The sequence below is a fragment of the Camarhynchus parvulus genome, chromosome 3 (genome assembly GCF_901933205.1).
Source record: "Camarhynchus parvulus chromosome 3, STF_HiC, whole genome shotgun sequence".
NCBI lineage: Eukaryota > Metazoa > Chordata > Aves > Passeriformes > Thraupidae > Camarhynchus > Camarhynchus parvulus.
Window position 1 is genome coordinate 50098532 of NC_044573.1, and position 17146 is coordinate 50115677.

General features: G+C 45.8%; 2 protein-coding genes across 2 annotated transcripts in view; both read right to left on the reverse strand.

The window, feature by feature from the left end:
* TXLNB (taxilin beta) overlaps positions 1 to 775 on the reverse strand; it is a 41083-nt gene extending 40308 nt beyond the window's left edge. The window contains exon 1 of the mRNA XM_030945686.1: positions 648 to 775. Coding sequence (XP_030801546.1) covers positions 648 to 657 — 10 coding nt within the window. The 5' untranslated portion in view covers positions 658 to 775. The remainder of the gene's footprint in view (positions 1 to 647) is intronic.
* Positions 776 to 9645: 8870 nt separating this feature from the next.
* On the reverse strand, positions 9646 to 12592 carry CITED2 (Cbp/p300 interacting transactivator with Glu/Asp rich carboxy-terminal domain 2). The gene is made up of 2 exons (XM_030945296.1): positions 12295 to 12592; positions 9646 to 11651 (listed from the first exon to the last, which is right to left on the reverse strand). The coding sequence occupies exon 2, from the start codon at positions 11642 to 11644 to the stop codon at positions 10925 to 10927; it is 720 nt and encodes a 239-aa protein (XP_030801156.1). The 5' UTR covers positions 11645 to 11651; positions 12295 to 12592; the 3' UTR covers positions 9646 to 10924.
* Positions 12593 to 17146: the final 4554 nt, after the last annotated feature.

Below are 17146 nucleotides of genomic sequence, written 5' to 3' on the forward strand. Positions count from 1 at the left end.
TGTCCCCAACTTGTTAGAATACAGTAAATCTTCATTCTGTGTACATAAAAAGCCTATGCAAGTCATATTTATTGGGAAAGGCAATTTGGTCTCTAATTTAGATCCTGAACTTGAATAGGAGTCTACAGAGAGATACATACATAATATTTAGCCTTAGATATCTTCAGATGTGTCTCCAAAACTCCATTACTATGAATTTAAAGAGTTGTTTTTCCTCTAACAGCATGCTAAAGGAGAGGATGGGTCAGATCTCAGTGCTTTTCAATAGCCTCAGAGCAGTTATGTAATTTGAGACTCTCAAACTATTTGGTGTATGGGGAATTGCTGAACTAAGGGAAGAAAATTAACTATTTAGCCCCCCACCTGCAGTCAGAGAGAACAATTCTAGTTCTCTCATCATCAAGCAATCTGTAATATTGCCTGTGTTTCTATAGCATTGCAAGATATATCACTAATTACTGTTTGCTTCTGTGGTTTCCAGTGTTTTCCAGTTGTGTAGTAGCTTGCATGCAAGATTGTAATATAACCTATTAAGTAACTTCAACATCAAGCAGCAGTGAACTGAAAAAAGCACATTGCGCTCATTATTTGAAAGGGTAAACTGAGAAACAGCATTACATGTTAATGCACAATAAATAAGGACTTACCCAAGGTCATGCAGATGGGAACAAGATGTGCTCAGATTCTTTTCTACTTTAATTGTGGCATGCTTGCTTAATACAGGAAGACCAGAGTTGCATACTTAGAGTGAAAGGGAAATCCACCTCACAAAAATGTTCTGTGTCTTTGTGCGCTTTATGTGCCTTCACTTTCTGCTAAGGGTTTACATAGGTTGAACAATTCATGTGACTGGCCCAGTCAGCTTGAGCAAAGATGGTCTAAAACCCACATTGCTTTTAACAAAGGAGGGCTGTTAGGTAAATATAGGACTGCAGGGCCTAAATGTTTACCAGTCAAATCTATTCCTGTACAAAGGAACTGTAGTCCACATGACCAGGGAAATGAGTAATTTTGATTTCATTAAATTAAAAAAAAATCTGTGAGATCTCAGAGAAATTTCAGAGGTTGTGACTATGACAACCCACACAGGAGAATGCAAATAAAATCACAGGATTGTAATATTATTATTCTAATGACTAATAAATATTACCTTTTTTTGGTTTGTTTTCCTTCCCCACATCATTTGATATTTCATCTGTCTTCCCTGTCTTGTAAGATAGACAGTGAGTGAATCACCAGAGCCACCATTCTGTTATATGATTGTGCTTTCCTGGTGCAGCAGGCTCCTACTGTCTGGTTGGACCTCCAGGCTTCTCAGTGTTGGCTTCTGTGCCATAATCTTTTCTCTCTAGATCAGCTAGCAGAGCAGGCAAGAAGGATAGTCACAATTCATATGACTGTGGATTGTTTTACCAACCACAAAATAGAAAAAAAATAAAACCAGTCTTTAGTCCTATCCTTTCTCACTTATTTGTCAGTTACAAAGAGGAAAAGCTTTTGGAGGGCACACCAATCAGTAAGGCTCCCAGAAACCTCCTATGTGCCAGCCAACAGCAAGCAAGGAGAAAATACAGTTCTTTTGAGTCTCGTTTTCTCTGTATTCTCTTTCCTTTTATGTCACCAACTAAGGTTTGACTAGCTGGGTCCTTGTGAGGCTCTATCAATTTCTAAGTCCTGTTCCATGACCCAGCTCCTTCATAGACCATCAGGTGTCAAGGATACCCACAGATCATCAATCTTCTATATAACTTTCATAAACAAAGTGGAAAGTCATGCAGCATTTCAGCATGATCACCCACCTCAGGCAACAAACACTGAGTCATGAATCTGGTAACTCTTGGCACAAGCAGGCCTAAGCTGGCAACTTGCCTTTCTAAAGGAAAATACAAAATCTCCCTGATAACAATGGATGCTTTACTGGCAGTGGGAATTGGTTTGGATGTTAAATATTATATACACCTATGTCTTTACTTTTTTAGCAGAACAACCAAAAAACATAAGTGTCTATACCCCATGTAGATGTGACATACATGAAAGTGATTCATGAATGTACGTAGGCTTCCTTAAAAAGCAACATGCAATTTCCTCACAGTGAAAGAGGCTGACCAAAGCCACTGACAAGCACTTTGGAGCTGCTCATTTTTGTGAGAGAGGAAAAAAAATTTAGGAAAATATTAGTCAATCACATTTTCATCTACTTTCCTTTCCTTCTCAGTAGTTAAAGACCACCTGCTACCAGGGTGATACAAAACCCTCAAAACTAAGAAAGAAGACATTTTCAAGTTTTTTCACTTTAGGCTAAGGAAAAAGCTAATCATAAGGTCACAGTAGTTCTTTATCAGAATGCTTTTAACAGTAATAAACCCCAGTAAGTTAATGTCAGAGCAAAATATGGATCAGAACGTTCTCTAATCCATTCTGGACCCAAACAACACTTTAAGTTTATACTCAAATATGTGACACTATATTTTAATTAAGTTAATGAGAAGATCAGATAGATAGACTCTCTCTCTCTGATTGTGAATTCTGATGTAATCCAATCAGAAATTACCACTGTTACATGAGGTGTTGGAGTTTGAGAGGATGCTGTGCTCAGTCCACGCTTTAACTTGATCCAGCAGTGTCTCCAGCAACACCATTCCAGACTCTCAAGAAGGACTGAAAAGACCCAAGACTAATTTACACCACTATGGTATAACCTGATCAAGCAACATATAGTCCTCCTAAAATGAATAATGTGTTCTGAGCACTTTTAGGCCCACTGATTCTGGTGGGGGAACTTTGCGGGAGCTGAAGTAACTGCATCAGACTAAGAATATGCTATGTAGTTTTGGCATAAAGTACTGCCTGCTCTCCAAAAAGGATCCCAAGGCTGTGGCTATACTGGATAAGCCATTAGTCAGGCCTTGATTTTTGACTTGGACTTCACTGACCAAGCAGCTACCTAGGTCAGAACTGGACCCAAAGATCACTGATCTAGATTTTGGTTATAAAGCATATCTGGAAAAAAATCATAGGTGAATAATAAAGTTAAGTCCTGTTAATCTTTACAATTCAAGACCACTGTCTTTTGAAAGCTAAGCATAAAAAACCAAGACCAAAATCAACTACAAACAAAAAAACCCCACCAAAAAAAAAAAAAAAAAAGAAGAAAAAAACCCCAACCCAACAAAACCAACAAAAAAACCCTAATAAAAAACCTGAAAAACCCCCCAAACAAACAAACAAACAAACAAAAAACCTAAGAGAAAGAGAATAGAATGTGACTCCTGAACTTTGCCTTATCTACAATCACAGTTATGAGAATGCCATTCAGGGCAAAGCTGTTATGTACACTAAGAGCTGGAGAGATCTGAAAGAGAGGCAAGGAAGAAAAGTAGTCTCTGTTCCTTCCTCAGGCCAAAATACTGAGAGCTCAGCTTTGGAATTTAGAGGTGCTCTGCTTCACTGATTCCTATGGAGCCAATCTTGCCCTTTAAACATGCACCTTAGTAACAGAGCTTGGGGGAAAACAACACAGTCCTCTAATAAAGGACTTCAGTGCTTGCAATATTTACATGTAAAACCATGTCAAAAAGACCCCTGGACTAAGAGGCTTGGGCTAAAGGAATCAGTCTAGTAGAGTCGCTGTGTGTATTAATATAATTTTTGTGAAGGCATTGTGGGATTGCCAAGAAGCAATTCTTGCACTAGGTAGAGGCTCTGCTCCATAAGCATCCATCACTATGCATTCTGACTACATTCATTCAGTTAAAATGTATATGATAAATCAAATTAAAAGACCGCTCTTTTAAATACTTTAATCAATAAGAAAGGCAGGGCTTCAGCTACACCTAGCTACAAGCTCTCAGTACTGCAGCCTCTCCGCAGCACTCTGACAGAGAGGCTTTATCTGTCGTGGTAAATGACTGACTCTGCTTCAATACAGAAACTGTTAATTGAAACGAAGCACCTCCAAGTAAGTATCAACAATTTAAACAGCTCCTTGTAAAAATCTGTCTGATTATCTGTGCATTAGCATCTTGCACGTAAAGTGCTTAATTAAAAATGTCAGGCAAGGTCTCAAAAGGCAACAGCTCAGACGGAGACCAAGAAGTGACATGATGGGATGGCGGGCTGCCCTGCAGCAGGTCTCCCTCTCTCTGCGGAGCCGGGGGCGGGACAAGATCCCTCTCAGAGGTTGCTCTTTTCCTTAGGGCAAAGTCACAAGGTGACTTGTGACAGACCAGTTGTCCCCCCACCACCATCCCAGGGCACTGCTGCAAGAATGCACGGCACTGGCTGGCCGTGCATCCCAAAGCAAACACGCTGCCGCCCCAAGTACTTTCAGTGGTTACATCTGCCCTGATTAAACCGGAGTGAGGACATGGGGAAGCACAAGGCCTGTGGTGCTTCCTGGTCACTGCAAGAGTCCCACCAGACAAAGCTGAGATAGTATATTACATGGGATTTAGGAAGAGAGGAGGTGGTTTTTAGAAGCAGCACTGAGCACAGGCATCAAGCCCATCCTTTGGCTACAACAGTTTCCAGTGCGACAACTGATGGGAATGGGACAGCTGATGGGAACAGGACTGCTCCCTGCTCACGGTCCAGCAGCAGGGACATGCATCTTGTCTCCACCCTCAAGAGCAGAGAAGCTGGTGCTCAAAACTGCAGGCTTCATTGGCTCCATCCAGCAGCAGCTTTGCTCACTTACATTCACCAATGAAAATTCCATTTTTTCATGTAAATAATCATCCGTGAAGAAGGTTAACATGTCAATACCTCATGTTTTCTTGAATTTTCCACTTTTCTGGCATATAGTGTTATGCCCTATCAGACACGATGAGCAAAACCAACCTGTCCTGACCACTCCACTGATAGGCACCAGTTCATAGCATATGGTTAAGGCTTTACTGGCCTTCAGACCTTTTCCCTAAAACTTTCTGTGTGATGGTCACTAATTTTTTTCAGTCTGCTACTTAGAAAGACTTTGTATTCATCCCCATACCTGTATTTGAACATTGCGCTTCATCTCCTTGTTGGATCACACACTAGCCTTAGTGCAGCCTGCTGATAAGCAACCCAAAATATAACTATAATCCTTATAGTCCTATAAGGAACATAAAATATAACTATTTAATTTCTGTACAAAGCAGATGCATGCAGAAACTTCGTGTCTTTTCCCATTATTGGGAAATCCTCAGAATTCATTTCTGTCTTCAAATACATACTCTACTTCATGTAGAGTTGATGGAGGGCATGTAACTGTATGAGGTTTGTAGACAGAGATAATATCACTTATTAGACCAAATAATGTAGCTTGAAGTAAATAGAAAAGATTTTGAGTATCAAGCCTTTAAATACATATCCTGGCAGAGAGAGTGAGTGAAATCTGAAATACTCTGTGTTACTTGTGTTTGAATAGCAGCAGATAAGACATTTTATATACTTCCAGAAATGTCTCCATCTCCTGCACAGTGCACTAGTGCTAGCAAAGCAGCCTGCAGCAGAAAACTCACAGGACAATTCTTAGGAGGCTCTTGGTCAAAACTGCCCTCAGCATCTTATGCTCATCTCACAATGAGCATCTGTTCAATAATTAGCTTCAGAAATGCTGTGTACTGGCACTAATAACTTCAGACACAGTTTAGAAACTTCTGAAAGTTTCTTTTATTTTACTTTGCTGCTTATAAAATAGACAATATGTTGCGAAATGAACTCTCCAATAGAGAGAGATAACAAAATGGTCCAGTGAAAGAAAAAGGTGTGAAAAGTGGTTAGCATTTCACGAAGACTGATAAGGCAGAAAATGTTTTGCTTGGTTTTAATATGGTAAGTAAGTCTTTCAAAATCTGTTTCAGGCCTGTGATCAAATTGGCCCTCTGTAATTTTTTAAGAGGGGGAAAGGCACAGCAGATGGAAAGGGACTGAACCAACTCTATTAAAAACCTGATGTTGCAATTTTTTTCTAAAATGAGGCAAAGAGAGTAACGGAGAACCTACCGTAACAGCAGCTCATCTGTTCAGCCACTTGATGTATCTCTTTATTGTTGCAGTTACTGAGACTCAGCTTTATCTTGCGCGTGAGCACAATAGTGACACCATATTGAAATGTGTAAATATATTTTCATAAACTATGTAAAACACCTCCTCTTTACTGACAAAATGATGCACTTAGAATACATGAAATACTGAGAAAATGCTGCTGCCTCGGGTTGCAAATTCCTCTGATTCCTCATCTGAGTTTTATTGCACGTGCACTGTTATCTGACAAATATATCTGCCAGACTATTTAAAAAATACTTTGTCTTACCATTTAAACAGCTCCTGTCAATGTTACCTAGTCCTTCTTCACACTGCTATCCCTATGAGTGATGATACAGAAATAGATCTGGCTAAGGTCGGTGTGTGTAGCCCATATCCATAACATTGGCATTTCTTATTCCTGTCTGCAGTAAAGCCAAAGTATTTATGAAGAAATGAAGGCTTCAAAAGGGACAGCTGTAGGGTCAGGGACAAGAACTGCTTTTTCTGATTTCATTTCCCTCTGCTCAGTGCTTGTGAGCCATGATTTTGCTGGGGTTTCTGATACAAGGGTGTATTATCCCCTTGGGTACCAGTTCACATGTTAAGCCCGGCTGTGCCACGCAGTCAGGAGGAAACAGAGGCAGAGGGCAGGAGGAAGAGGGCAGGAACAAGGTCAGAATAGGATGACTCCTATAACCAGATGTTGATGCAGAAGTCACCTATGCCACTTCTGTGGGGCTCATACACAAGCCTTTGGCTGAACACCAGTGATGCACAGGGCTTTGTATCCAACTGAGTGTGGAAAACATCTCCTCGGGGAAAAAGTAAAAAAAAAAAAAAGAGTGACTAAAAAATGAAACAAATGAAAGGAACTCCGCAAATCCAGATGTTGGAATTTTCCAATCCCCCTAGCAAGACAAGATAAGCAGGGGATAATCCTTGTTTATATAACTTTTATTTTTTTACTTTTTAATTTTTTTTAATAAAACCTGAGACCAACAGGCATGTTTTCACCAGGTTTGTGTGCTGCTTTTCCAAATCCGCACCGAGAAATTTCGCCAGGGTCCGCACCCCCCTCGGGCCGGGTGCTGGGGAGGGTCCCCCTCGGCGGGCACGGCTCTCCCTCCACGGCTCTCCGGGGGTCCCTCGGGCAGGGCAGTGACGCGCACTGGGCCGGCTGGCCTGGCGGAGAGCCGGGCCCCTCTCGTGTCCCGGCAGGCCTCGTTGCGGGCCCCTGGCCCCGCACCGCCCCTGGCGAGGACGGAGGCTCCCGGCTCGGGGGCGGCTCTCGGCCCCCCGCCCTCAGCGGGCCGGCGCAGAGCGCGCTGCCGCCGCCGGGGGCGCGCTGGCGCCGCGGCCGCCCCGCGCAGGTGGCTGAGGGGCAGCGCCGGGCCGGGCCGGGCCGGGGCTGCCGCGGCGCCCACGGTCCTGGCGGGCAGCGCCCGAGCCCTTCGGTGAGCGGGCAGCCTCCCCTCCTGCGGCCTCCAGCCCAGCGCCCACCCGTGAATTTTTGACTCCGGGGAACAAGGACGAGGACGGCGTCAATCTGTGCCTAATTTCCCACCGAGCGCGCGTTGCGTGGCGGGCCGGCTTAGGGCTGATCTGCCGTCCGAATAAAGCAGCGCGTCTATTTATGGCCGTGGCTTAAAGAGGAGCAGCTCTCATGTACCATGTTGGACGTTCTTGAAAAACAGCCAACGTACAGAGGTCAAGTTTCCAGTACTGACAGCAACTTAGCGGGATGTGAGACGGCAGTGTCCTTTGTGAGGAGCTGGAGAACTGGGTCACTGTGCATCCTTCACTAATCGCTGGGTTCCAATTATAAATTACTTTAGTCTATTTGGAAGCAGCGTGGAGGAGAGAGAGAGAGAGGATCTACTTGAAAGCCTGTTACTGCCTCAGCCATGGGAGCCAGTGGGAGCATTGCCAAGGGGTTCATGTTGGCAAGATGAGGGTCAGGCCCCCAATATTGCTCAGTAGATGATATAATGAATAAAAAAAAATACACACTTGTGGTATCCACTGGGATCTGACTCTTCATTAAAAATTAAGGGACAAGGCAGACAATATGATTGTTTGGCAAATTTCCCCAGGGTCTACTTTTAAGAAATCATAAAACCCCTTAGCGATGCCTTGCCCAAAGCCAGTGCTTTCCATAGCTGCTGTTACTCAGGGGCAGCAGCTCTCAGTTTTACATGGAGTTGTACACAAATAGACTCTACCAGTATGCCCATGGAACTGCATACTCTTGGAAAATCTTGCATGGAAGGATTTAATGTTGACAGACTTAAGTAGTGATGTCTCAACTGTGAAGAATCTGTTGTTTAACCAACTTTATGAAGCAAAAGTGCCTATCATTAAAGTGAGAGTATTCCCTTTGGTTTTAGAAGATCATTGAGGCTTTAAACATCTATGCAATTTGGTATGCACATAATTTGATAGTCTGTTTTACAAGAAGTTGATTAGAATCAGGAAAATCACCCTCCCTAACTCCCGCAGAAGAGGGCAATGAAATGTGCGCAGATCAAACAGACTTAAAATGGAAAAAGGATTTATATAGTGGCAAATTGGGCAATGGCTCTTAAACCTACAGCTGTATTCTTCTAAACACACTTTCACGTTATTGGCAAGCTGGTAAGTTATGATTTACTGTCATTTGATGTAAAATTTACTGTCACAAAACATTAGTAATCACTGGCTGAAACCAGAAAGCTGCTTTTTTTAAATTCTTGGTATCGAGTTTTCTAGGAATGGACTGTCACTGCCTGCAGAGTGCGTTTTTGTCATCTCAATTTTTCCCAGAAGCATACACTTCCTTCTTTTTACCTTTGCTAATACTTTAATATTTACTTTTTTTTTGTCCATAAACATGTTAGCTGCTTTGTGTCTGTAAGGCAAAGAAGGACAAGTATCACTTTTCTCACCAGCTGGGGCAATCTTAGAAATAGTAATCACTTTAATTTCCCAGCTTGATTCAAAACACTGCTATTTACACTCCCATTGTGTGGTGATATCCTCCTGTTTACGTGACCAGGTTTAAAATTTAACTACATCCACCATGCTGTTTTTCTTCCTAATTCAGAAGACAAGGATTAAAAAGTGAGCAAAAAGAAGGCTCAGTGGTACTGCTCCTCTGTCGAACTTGGGAAGCGTGGCTAAACAGGATTACATGTATTATTAGGGTCCTGATCCCACAGCCCTCACCAAACTAATAACTTGTGCAGGAGCTTTGCCAAAGGCCGAGTGAGGGCAGAAGGCAGCAACAGTTGGCACTAAATGTCAGCTGCCTTAAAATAAGGGGGACTTTTCTCCAAAATATTTTAAGTAGACCTGTATAGATTTGTGTCAGTGGCTTCAGTTGGCAGCAATTTCTGGGGGAGGGGGGTCAGAGTTGTGCCACTGTGGAATACTTCGATCATATATGACCTTCTCTCAAGTCACTGGAAATGAAATGAAACTAGTTGCAGTGTCACGCAGATCTGGATTGATGCAGCAATATCCTGTGTTACCCTGTGAGGTAAGAGAGAGGCAGAGGGTGACACCCACCACCCTCCCTTCCCATGTTACAAACACTTTTTACATAGCTCTTCCAGGTGAGATAACGAATATACAAAAGAACAAAGTCTACTATATAAATGAAAGCAGATTTATAAAATTACAAGTTTAATAGATAAATATAATAAATACTTTATGCATCATAACTCTGGACAACTACATTTAAAGCAAGTATGTTGGCAAGTCACAAAAAAAGTTGCGCCCTTGGCAACTTTATTTTTCAGAAAAGCACACTGACAGGCATATTACAATGTAACGCATGAGGCTTTATGCTGTAAGTATGTTCAAATCCCGCTCACCTACCGAGTTCACCATGACATATATATGGGTGTAGTGTACTTTCTATCTTGGAATGTCTTTTTGCACACCAACACGGTTGTACAGATAAGATGTTATGTTCTACTTACCAGGGACAGTGGGGAAGAGTTTTGAAGAAAAATACTGGTAAATGACTTCTAGAAAAACTAAAGCATTTCTTAACTTTTTATTGACATTGGCAAATTAAAATAGAATAAATTAACAATATTTTCTCAAAAAAATGTTTTGTACAAAAATACTGTCAAAATTTCCTGAAAAGCTTTCAACACAGTAGTATCTTTTCATGTACTGAATAAACTATATTAGCACAGTGTCAAAACGCTGAAGACAGAAACAAAATTAAAAAAAAAAAAATCTGTGAAATGTTTGCCACTAGTCAACATTCCATCCACACCATATTATTGTCTGTACATATGGGGGAGGGGGACTGGGTAGCAGACTTTTTAAGTAACAGTATTACTTTTCCTGATCTGGAAAGGTTTGGCCCACATCTGTTAAGCTTCCAGTTTAGCATATTCAGAAAAGAAAAAAATTAGTCTGCACTGCAATGCATAGTTAAAAATTAAGCAAGATGGCAGCTTTTGTGCACTAGTATCTGCCCTTCAAAGTTCATGCAACCAACTAATGCAATTTTTTTCCCTGTTCACTCAGAATTTGAATGCAGTTCAAGTCACTGGAAATCATAGTTTACAAAATCCACAAGATTAAGCAATTTGACAAGATTAATATCTAACAGTCCGGCACTGTGGGAATTCTGGGCATGTTACTGTGAGGAAATTAAGAGTGGGAGGTCGGGAGGGGGGCAACCAACATAAAAAGGCAGAGTTCGCTAAATATTATTACTACAGGAGGGGAGGTGAGTGACAAAGCTACAAAAAGAAAAAAAAAGTGGCAGCGATTAAAAAAAAATAAAATTATACAAGCTCATAGTTGACTCTGCTTTCCAGATTCTCACCTTTTCAAGCCCTGAAAAGTGAGACACCGTGTCTAGGGGAATGTTTTCATTCGCACCGATAAAAGTCCTTTGTTTGTTTTAAATGAATCAGCAGCTCACCCTGCTGGGCTGCTGTTTGCAAACGAAGTCTGTCATGAAGTCAAACTCGTTCTGTCCCAACCACAGCTCGGGAAGCTCCTTGATGCGATCCAGCCCCATTTCGATGACTAAGGACATGAGGACCTCCTCGTCGATGAAGTCCGTGTCTATGACATTGGGCGGCAGCATTGCCGCGGGGACGTGGGGGACGGCGGGCGGCAAGCCGCTGCCGCCGCCGCCGTGCTTGGGGTTGCAGTCCCTGAAATGCTGCTGGCTGCCGCCGTTCAGCTGGTGGCTACCGGGGTGCAAGTCCGGCATGTAGTGGCTGTGGGGGTAGGGGTGGTGGCTGAAGTACTGGTTGTTCAGCTTCTGGAGCTGCATGCTGGCGCTCAGCTGTCCTCCCGGGCTGGCGACGGGGGGGGCCATGAACTGGGAGCTGCTGAAGCGGGCGGGGGGTGGCATGCTGCCGGCCGGGTGCCCTCCGCTCACGCTGCCCGGCCCCATGGCGTGCCTCACCCCGCTGCTCGCGTTCATACTGCCAGCTCCGTAATGTATATGGTCGCCCATCAGGGCGCTGAAGGCGTGCTGCTGCGGCGGCTGCTGCTGCTGGTGGTGGTGATGGGGGGTGGGAAACTGCCCCATGCCCATCCGATGCGCAGGGTGGTGGTGGAGCCCGCCGGATCCGTCGGGGAATCGCCCGTGGTTCATGGCCATCATGTGGTCTGCCATGGCTCACCTGGAAAGTTAGCGTGTGAATATATTAGGAAAATACACCCTCCTCGGACATCCAGCCGCCCTCTCCCGGACCAGCTGCATCTGCCTGGCCCTGGCAGAAATTACTTCGCTGGTCCTGCAGTCCTCTCTCCTTCCCGGTGGAGGGAATAATAATAATAATGAAAAAAAATCTCCCAAAAATCTACAGTGGCTCCACCATGGAGTACAAAAGGAAAAATAAAAGGAGAGCCCGCGGAACGAAAATCCCGGTCCCCTCCGCTAATCCGGCGGGCAGCACGCATTCCCACTCCAAATCGCGCATACCTATCGGCGGGGAGCGTCGCATTCGGCCACCGCCGCCGCCTCCCCGCACGCTCCGGAGCCGCCCAAGCCCCCCGGCTTCTCCCTCGAAGGCAGCGGATTCTCACGGCACTCTCGCTAACTTGAGCGGAACAAGCAAAGAATTGGCAAGTCCCACCTAGCCGCTGTCAGCAACTTTTGGAATTAAGTCCCAATTATTTTGGTGAAAATACGGTAATGAGCGGAAAAGGACATGAAGCCAAGCAGCTGAAAAGCACCTTTCCTCGCGTGTTTATACAGTCACGTTTTTCCTGTTGCACACAAAAGGGACACCCGGCACCAGCCACGAGAACCGCCGCACTCACCTCCCGGCTTCTTTCTTCCTCTCCTTCAAAGGTGGCGGTGGAATCAGTCAGCGAGAGTCACCCAGCATAGAGAGGGCTTCTCCGGCTCCCTCTCCTCGGCGCTGACGTGACCGGCGCCGCGATCGCTGCCGCAGCCCCGGAGCTGGTTCTCGCCCCTCCGCGAGGCGCATCGGCACTTGCCAACAATGAGCTGTGTTCCTTACACGGCTTTGGCCGCGGCTAATATAGGATTTCAGAAGGGAGGAGCAAAACCCTTACAGGCAACCAGAAGTAAAACCTGGAGCAAGCGGGGCGGGGGGAGGGAAAAGGGGGGGAAGAAAAGGGAAAAAAAAACCCAACCCCGAACACCCAACACCCAGCGCGCGAGCGCAGGCAGCGGGCACACGCGTGTTCGGAGACACGCGGGAAGGGGCCAGGCGGCTCGGGAAGGCACCGCGCACCCCGCGCTCAGCGCCTCCTCCGGGAACAACCCGGGGCTCCGCGGCGGGGCGGCAAGAGCGGCACCCCGCGCACCCCGCAGCCGCTCTCCCGCCGCCCACGGCCCCGTCCGGCCCCGCGCCCGGGCATCGCCGCTGCCCCTTGCGCCTCGTCCGGTCGTGTCGCTGCAGCGCCGCGCCCGCCGACACGCGTGGGACTGAGCGCTCCGGCAGCGCTGCCCGGGCAGGGCGAGGTCCGTCCCTCCGGCGCCGCCGTGGTGCAGGTGCCCGGATCCGCCGGCGTGAGGCCCCAGAACCCGCGTGGGCGTCCATGGGGCCGGCCCCTCCCCCGGAGCCGAGATCCGAAATCCACCTTTTTCCACAAACACGGGAGCCGTATGCGGGAGGTGTATGTGGGGATACCGGCACGCTCCCCACTTCCCACGTCCCTCCATCTCCTGTTTTTTGCCCGCTGCCCCCCAGGCTGTGGAGGGCGAGTGCCCACCCACTCTTGCCCTTGGCCGGTGTTGTGGGGTTTATTACAGTTATTTACGATTGTTTCCTTTGGAATGGCAAAAAACCCCCAGAACATGCGGGCTTCGGGTGCGCACACGCTTTGCACGGGCAATCGCCCTGGCTGGCAGGTCCCCTGTCGCTCCCCCTGCCCGGCAGAGCCATGCCTCGCTGCACAGCCCCGGCAAGGACCACGCGTACCCAAGCTGCCCCCCCACCCCCGAGGCCGTCGCTCCTGCCTTTTGCTCCAGATCCAGCTCCTTTCTGAAGGGCAGCCATGCTGTCCTTCAAGTAGCAGGGAAGAGCTGAGGGGCTGGGGGAGGCATGCCACAGGGAAGTGTTGGATGGTGGCCCACTTTTCCACAGTGCCTTTGCCTGGCCTTCTGCTTCCGTGTTTGTTTTTCTTCTTGGAGCCGTCTACGGGCACACAGAGAAGACAGTGATAGGCAGGACACTCCCCCGGCGCAAAGAATTGTGAATATGAGGTCAAGATGGCCATCGTGTAGGCTGAGATGGGGTTTCTGCTCCTCCACGTGCTTTGCAAGGACGCAACACAGTGCAGGAGGGCCTCCCTGGGGAGGCACAGGTGAGGCAAATGGGGTGCTTCAAGAGTCTCTCCATGTGGCAGGGTCTTGCCGCCTCTTGGGTGGGCCAGGTTCTTACTTGGCTGCAGTGACTTATAAAACCTAAAGTATGGTTAGCTCTGCCTCCCTCTCAAGGAGAGACAAGGCAGAGCTGGGCTCCTGGATGCACTGAGGTGATGTCTCTCTGTGTCTCTCGGTGCAATTCTTTGGCAAAGCCACATGGGCAGATGGCAGTGGTTGGGCGGACATGGGATACCAGGAAAATACCTGGCTGATGTCTCAGCTGTGAGGGACAAAAGGGGTGAAACCAAAGCGCTGGGGGGATAGGAAGCTGTAAAAGTGTGAGTTCCTACAAGGAAGTTACGTTATCCTGGAGCTCTCTTTCCGGCAGCAGTTAAGTAGGGTACCCACCATGATTTCACCTTTTGCTCTTCAAATGCATGTCAGTAGATGGATGGGGGAATTGCCACTGAACAAGGATCTCCAACACAGCCAGAGATGGTCAGAAAAGTGACAGTACCTTTTCTGGAGTTTTTTCCTTCTCATTGGTGTGCAGGTTTAGCAGGACAAAACAATGAATAATATGAAGATCCAGTTCCATTTGGCAAGTAGTCAGCTGTGTATTATGACAAGTGGTTTGTTTAATGTCACATATCCATGGTGATACTGGTATGCCTTTTTGCTCTCCACTGCTTTAAATTTGTGATCCTTTTTAAAGCCAAGCACACATCGTATCACTACCCTGAAAATGCCCTTTCCTATTTTTAGCTTTCAGGTGCTGGAAGCTGCCAGCTTGCCAAAGTGAGTTATGAACAATTGGTGCAAGACTGCCAGAAGCAATAGTAGGGAAGTCACAGCCTCCATGACACTTCACTCATACAAAACATATCTTCAGGTATTTACAGTCCACATACAAAGAATTAGGTGGGATGGTGCTTTCTCCATCGGGGGCTGCAGTGGGATCCAGATAAGGCTCAGCCAGACGATGCAAGTCTGTCATTGTTTATGGCCGTAGCAAAGTGGGAACACAGTCAGTTGGTTGCTTTCCAGGAAATGGCTGGAAGACTTGTGACTGGCAGCTAAGGGAATGCAGGACAAGGCATGAGCCCATCACCACTGAGCTCTCAGGAAACTCTGAATCTCGTTTGTTTGCTACTCCTGATCTAAGCCGTGGTTATTTAAAGAAATCTTCTCACTCATACTCTTCAAAGTCTTTTGCATATGAGTTGGTTCCTCAGTCAGACAGCAAGAAAGCAGGGCACTGCATATCAGGAGAGAGCCAGAGATGACCAGGGGTGGGAATGAAACCAGCAGGATTCAGAGTTGCTTCTCAAATGAAGAATCGGAGTAGAGGTGAAAGCAGAATGTGACTGAAGGACCCATCTAGGACAAACCACTGAGAAATATCAAACACGACAATGGAAAAGAAAGACAAAAGTGGATCCTCGGCTGAATGTTAACATTTTGGATTGGAAGGCTGGCTTGCAGATGTGGCCCTGCTTACTCCTTCCAGAGTGGAATGTCTGCTGATCGTGGTGAAAGGAAGGAAAGGAAAATCACAAAGGAGAATCCAAGATGGTGTGTTTTTAGATATCTACTGGAAATTTAAGCTTGCTCAGTGTTTTAATATATCCCTGGAACAAGATATGCAGGACAACAAATTTCGGACAACAAGTTGCCCTTCTTTTGCAACTTTGAAAATGTAATCCCTAATTCTCTGTAACTTGTCTGTTCTAGATGATGCTGGAGGTGAGTTTCTGTGTGTTCCCTCCCGTGCTGACACAAGGCAGTCAGGAAAATCCAGGTCAGGACAGCTACTAGGGTTATCTGATAGGAAATTTTATATTAGAATGATATCCTGGAAGAAATGCCCTTTCTGTAGAAATGACACTCTGCTATTGAGAAGATAAGCCATGATTTTCTGGCTGCTCTCACATCTGACCTCTTCAAAGCTACCTTTACCTGAGCTACCCACCCTTCTCAGAGGCACCTGGCAGTTGGGATGGAGGAGGGAACTGTGGTGCAGGATGTCCCCAGCTCTTTGCTGGATGGCTGTCCCTAGTTTCACCCAACCCACCCCGAGCTAAAATGATGAGTTGGTTCCAGATGGGCACCCAGGAAGCAGAGAAATCTGTTTTGGTCTCTCAACATGCCTTTTTATTACCCCCTGGAATTCCCTTTGTGAGAAGAACAGTTATGTTTTTTTGCTGTTGGAGTTTTTATTAACAGGGAACTCTGTTTTCTGGGTCACTGAGAGAGCTGTTATTCTTATAGGATTGAGGGGAAAGATTGGACACAAGATTAACCATGGGTCTAGTCATGAGATCCTCTGTGTATCCAGGTGGGAAGGAATTACCATGGCAAGTTTGGCTGTTCAAACAGCCCCAAAGTCCAGACTATGGCAGAACACATAGGATTAACTCAGTTTACTTAGTTCAATATCAGACATGAATTTCCTAAATCCATCACTGCTCCCCTCTGTTGGTCCAGACACTGGGCAGGCATTCCCCAGAGCTGAGCATCTAGACTCCTGTTTCAATAATCTGCTATCCCAGGGGAGACCACTGTTCAGAGAGGTGCTGCACCTGACATACAGGTGGGCAACCCAAGTATGGACCAGATGACCCACTGAGGATTTCTTTCAGTGGTGGCCCGTGTTACCAGGAGTTACTGGAGTGATGTCAAAGCACATCTGTATGGTGTTCATAAGAGTGGCTAGTAGGAGAAAGTAAGTGGAAATGCAGAAAGAGACATAGAATATGCTATCTCGATTAGTCTGTATGGGATTAATTTTTTCTTTGACAGGTTTGACAGGATAAACCATCTCTGTGTTGGTTGCAAGTGGTTACAGTGCTGAGAATTGGGGTTACAGGTGTGCTTTATTAGCAGCAAATCATTCTGAAATAACCCAGGGCAAGGAACTTCCTTGAAGCATTAGGGGATATGTTAGAGGGTTTCATGTGCTTGCATCTCTTGTAGATATGCCAGGAACCAAAGATGTACACATAAAATTGGTGGTCAAAATTAAGGAACACAGGCTACGCAAAGTGTGTTACTCTCTTCCCACACACATTTTTTTTGTTTTGTTAGATGGATCAAGATACTAATGTGCGAGTATATTTTACTTTATTAACAATGAATGTTAGGCTTTGCACCCTTTATCTCCATTGATGTGAGAATGTCTTGGCAAGCTCCATTTTTTTACACTTATATGCCCTTTTTGTGCAGTCTTTCAAACTTGTGGGATCACAACTGAGAGTATTCCTTAAGTGTAATTTCACTGCAAGGTGTCTTTTTTGAAAAAGTAACTGCAAAAATGGGAAAATTTATTAAGAACAT

What these genes read in the sequence shown, in the direction of transcription:
- CITED2 (XM_030945296.1), bottom strand. Translation starts at nt 11,644, where the DNA reads ATGGCAGACCACATGATGGCCATGAACCACGGGCGATTCCCCGACGGA.